Here is a 4709-nt window from a genome sequence, read left to right on the forward strand (position 1 = left end):
TCATCACAAAATGTTCTTCCAGCAGCAGAAAGCGTGTCCTCCAAGTGGCATTAGGCACCACGCTAACCTTTCAACTTCAAAAGCCTTAGCAAGGAACAAATGAAACCCTCAAAGCCAATTGCGTGTTTCCTATATCTCTTTATTGACCGCCACTGACCACGTTCTCAGGTTGAGTGCCAGATACCAGTGGAAGAGGTGGAGCTACCCTAGAATTACAGTGGGAGCAAGGGAGACGGTGTGTTACGCACAGGCTGGGGAGAGCTGGCTGGGGATGTGAAGCCTTTGCACAGCGGTGAGCCCCCTCTCTGCCCCAAGGGCCTACTAAGACGTGCTTGTCCTCGTGTCAGTTGCCCCTAAGGGAAATGACAGGGTAGTGGTGTGAACAGAGACACTTGAAGGCTTTGCTGTAAAAAGCTGTATGTTGCAACCCCCGAAGGTAAGGCGTTATCATTTCTCCTGCGATTGCAAGGAACTCGTGGCACGTTCATCGCACGTATGCAGGATCTCAGGTGTGGGCCTTGGCTCTGCTGCTTTTTAACATTTAAGAGTTAACCAGTTTAACTCTGAGTGGGGCAGAGCAAGTCTGCAGGGCTTTTCCCCTGCTCCAAGCCTCGCCTCAAGCCTCAGGTGCACCAGGAGCCAGTGTTACTTGTGCACTCCCTCCTACCTGATGGTAGTTATGGACTACAGCACCGGACGAAGGCCCTTTCCGCAAGTACAACCACGTGTCAGCATGCATCATCCATGCCATCCATCCCCACAGCACAGCTCACAGGTTTAAGCTTCAAAGTCCACCAGCCACTCACCCAGCCCCTCGCCCCGTCCAAGGGAAAGGGGGGGGAAAAAAAAGAAACAAAGAGAGGGAAGGGGGGGGGAACCAAAGAAAGAGACCCCTCTAGATATTCACTGATATCTCTGCAATGGCTCTGGGAATGAGACCTGCAGACGGTGGCAGGCTGCGTACCGCAGCAGCAGGCGGGCTTAGGAGGAAGGCGCGGAGGTGGGCTTCTCCTCCCGGGACACAGGGATGGGCCTCTCGCCATGGGTGGCGTCCATGTTGGAGGGGACCTTGGGGCCCGAGAAGGTCAGCATGCCGTCGTTGGACAGGGAGCAGGTGATGGCAGCCTGGTCCACGTTGGCGGGCAGGCGGTACCGGCGGTGAAATTCACGGGAGATGTAGCCGTGGTCATCCTGAGAGGCAGTGGGAAAAGGGGGGAAGGCCTGTCAGAAACCCCCCAGCACCACGTTGTGCCTCCCTCTGCCCAACCCTGCGGCTCCGTCGGAGAGAAGGCCAAATTCACCCTGGCTGATCATGACACAGTACCACCAGTATCGCAGGGCGCATCTCTGCTTTTTATTCTATTTTACAGGTTTGTAGGGGTAGATATTCCCCCGTGATGCCCCTGAAGGTGCAAGAACTGAGCAGAGCCACTGGGTGTGATTTTGGCCATGCTGTAGGTTAGAATCTGATTTGAACAGGGGGCTCTGCTGCGGCCTCCAATTTCAAAGGGTGCTTGGAGAGAAAGTCTGGGGTTCTGTGAAGGTAAAAGCCGTGTGTACCCATGTATTTCCTTACTAGGCAACAAGACTGTGTCAGCCAAAGTACACAGTATTGGCGCCCTTTTTTATTGGCCAAAAGAATGAGAAATGCAATTATTTTTTTTTCAGTCAGCCATGAAAACGGCTGCTTTCTTCCTCTGGGAAAAAATAACTATATTAAAAAATACATACTGCTTCCAGGCTAGAGCTCTGTCTGGCCAAAAAAGTGTATGAGAAGAATTAAACCCCTGCTGGTATAATTCACTTTTCGACCCCCACAGATATTTCCATGACATACGTGGTAAAAGTTTCCAAGCCTGAGGCACTTGGTTGTTTTTCTTTTGTTTGCTCTTGCTTTTCTCTCCCAGATCAGCATATGAAAACTGTTTTCACTAATGATTCTGGCTTATGAAAACTCAGCCATGCTTCAGCAGCGCCAGATGATGTTCTTTGTCTGGCCCAGTGTTATTAGGGAACAATGGACATTGTCATCTGATGGTTATGGAAGATGATGATCGAAAATAAACAAAAGAGGAATGGATTAGCTCATTATTGTCAGATATCATGTTGGGGATCTATAGGAACAGGCCATGCCAATAATGATAAATAATAAATAACTCCTTCTGGTATATTCTTTTTTTCCCTTCAGATGAGGACAATTGCAAAGAAAGAAAATGGAGCTCAACTCCCCAGTTGTTCCACCGTCACTTCCACTTACCTGTCTTTCACTGTGCTTGCCATGGATTTCCACAAAGTCATCGATAATCTTCACACTCAGGTCTTCAGGAGAGAAGTGTTTTACATCCAGCATGATTGTAAACTTGTCCCGGTCAGACCTCACCTGAAATGAAGATTGTTAGACAGTAAGACCTGGGCTCTAAGTGTGGAGGTAGCACTAGCATTGTGGCAGCCTAAAAACTGTAGAATGGGTGGTTTGGCGGTGGCATAGCATTCACTTCTGTGACTATGTGCCTCAGTGGGGGTCTTCCTTCTCATCACAGGGACCCAGGGACACTGGGAGGCTATGGTAGATGTCTGCACCATCGCTCCTACTCTGGGGAGAGGCGTCACTTCTCACCTCTGTTCTTGTGCCGGGGACCCCTTTGCTCTCAGTGATCTGCCAGGTGCCCCTGGCATTGGCGCTCAGCAGTATGAGGGGATGGAAACCAGTGTAACATTCCCCGACAACACGCAATTTGTCCTTGCAGCAATTCATGGTTTCTTTGTGGTGTTCACTCTGGGAGGAAACCAGTAAGAGAGGGCTAGAGGAAGCACCGATCCCTGAGCTTCAGTCCACAGCCCCCACAGCTACACACTCCTACTTTGGAGAATTCCTCCTGGGTCCTCCAGCGTGGGCTTGCAAAAACCACCAAGCTCCCGAGGCAGAGGAGGGAGCCAAAGGAAGCTCCTGCTCGCTGGGGTCCTTTCTCATACCCAGCTGCCCCCACAGGTGGTTGCTTCTTGAGTAGCCTAGCTCTTCCCTCACCATATGGCCAGTGGGTGTGAGGGCAGCAAAGCCAGACTTCCAGGCGCCAAAAACAACCCTTGAGAGCCAAAACCGTTTCCATTTCTCAAAGGGAATCCTTCTTCCCAGTGAGGGTTTCCCTTCATGCCCAAGAAGGGGCAGGCAGGCTATGCTTGGCAGTGGGCTGGAGGTCCTCCTTGCCTCCTCGCATCCCAGCACAGGGCTACAGCCACTGGTCCCTGCTGGCAAGCTGCACATGGGGAGGAGCAGGTGGAGGTGTAAGGAGGGAGAGGAAAGAAAAGGAGAGGAAGCCAAAGGGCCCTTACCTCTGAAATGCCTGACTCCAGCACACTGCGGAAGAGGGACTGCCTGTAGTAGGGGCTGATAGTGGAAGAGAACCAAGGCAGGAGATCATACTCGAGGAGACCCTCTCCAAAAAACTGGTCAAACAAACGGCTTGGAATGAGGGGTCCCAGAGCACGCTTGAACCAGGGGTGCTGGATGGTAATATCCATGCTTGCTGCTGCTGAGACCTGTGGCTGCGAGGGGAGAGCAGTGGGGGCAGTGCAGCTGCTGGGGAGACGGCAATGCCTTGGCTGGACTGCGCTGTGCAGCCCCAGGGAAGCTCCCCCTATATATACCGGTCTCGCAGAATGAAGGCATTAGTGGGATTTCTCTGGAAAGACATGATCTCATGATGGAGGCAACGCGGTCAGCAGAAATGCGGAGACTGACCTGGAAATGATAGTCTGGTTGGAATCGGCGCCAGATCTCAGGGAGGGATGATGCCAGGCAGTAGGCTGTGAGACACACACGGGGTGCCCAGGGGTACTGGCAGGTTCTCTGCAGGATGAAGCGGGCAAAACAGGATACCCCGGGTGGGTGTCTCAAGGATCTTGTGAAGGAGGTCTGATCTGTGGGTATCTGTAACCCACCCTCGGTTTTTTGTAAAGCTGATTCTGTTTCTGCCCCTCCTTGAAAAAGAGACACAAAGTTCCTTCTAAATTAATGAAAGCACTTTCTTCCAAGTAAAGAAAAAGAATTTGGTTCAGGTTAAAGAAAGGGAACCTTTCTTGGTGACATGCTATAAAGTGTCTCCGCTGTTTGAGAGGGGCCTGACATCCCTGGCACAGGGATCCTGGCGTGGCTGGCAGGGAAGCAGGACTAATGCATGATGCAGAGCATGAACATGGGTTTGACAAAACAAAAACTTTTAACAAACAAATACTTTGCCAAATGAAAGAAGGAAAAATAAGTTTGATCACTGACCGGAACAGCAGTCCCAAAGCCGCTCTTGAGAGTGTCCTTGTTTTGATTTAGGAGTGTTTTGGGACATTCATTTCTCTCCCGGTGTCACGACACAGATCTTACTTAACGCATATTTCTGGTTATGGCCGGTTTGCATTTCTGTTTCACTTAAAGCCGCCTTTAAAGGGGTTGTCTGCCATCCTGGATGGACCAGGGAAGGGGCACGTGGACAACCCACTGCGAGAGCAGCAAGCTGTGCCAGAAAGCTGAGGCAGCGAAAGGGCATCAAGGGTGCCCGGCTCCACAGCAAGGCTTGGCGTAAGGCCACAGCAACAGTCAAAATCCCATTTCCACTGGAGCCCATGATGCAGGGACTGCATTCTAGGTGCTTTCTGGACAGTAGAAGCACCTATGTCAGGAGTCCTGTGCATCTCAGCACCTTTCACAGTCAGTGGAC

At 51.4% G+C, this 4709-nt stretch overlaps 1 protein-coding gene across 1 annotated transcript; it reads right to left on the minus strand.

Moving 5' to 3' along the window:
• Positions 1-772: 772 nt before the first annotated feature.
• Positions 773-3592, minus strand: LOC104540211 (alpha-crystallin A chain). The gene is made up of 3 exons (XM_010183952.1): positions 3331-3592; positions 2258-2380; positions 773-1191 (listed from the first exon to the last, which is right to left on the minus strand). Exons 1-3 carry the CDS (start codon positions 3517-3519, stop codon positions 982-984), a joined length of 522 nt encoding a protein of 173 aa, XP_010182254.1. The 5' UTR covers positions 3520-3592; the 3' UTR covers positions 773-981.
• Positions 3593-4709: the final 1117 nt, after the last annotated feature.

The sequence above is a fragment of the Mesitornis unicolor genome, unplaced genomic scaffold (genome assembly GCF_000695765.1).
Source record: "Mesitornis unicolor isolate BGI_N332 unplaced genomic scaffold, ASM69576v1 scaffold41714, whole genome shotgun sequence".
Lineage (NCBI taxonomy): Eukaryota > Metazoa > Chordata > Aves > Mesitornithiformes > Mesitornithidae > Mesitornis > Mesitornis unicolor.

Coding starts and splice junctions, on each gene's coding strand:
- LOC104540211 (XM_010183952.1), bottom strand. CDS start 3,519: ATGGATATTACCATCCAGCACCCCTGGTTCAAGCGTGCTCTGGGACCC. Junction 2,381..3,330: donor TGGAGTCAGGCATTTCAGAG/GTAAGGGCCCTT, acceptor TCTTCATTTCAG/GTGAGGTCTGACCGGGACAA. Junction 1,192..2,257: donor GCAAGCACAGTGAAAGACAG/GTAAGTGGAAGT, acceptor ACTGCCTCTCAG/GATGACCACGGCTACATCTC.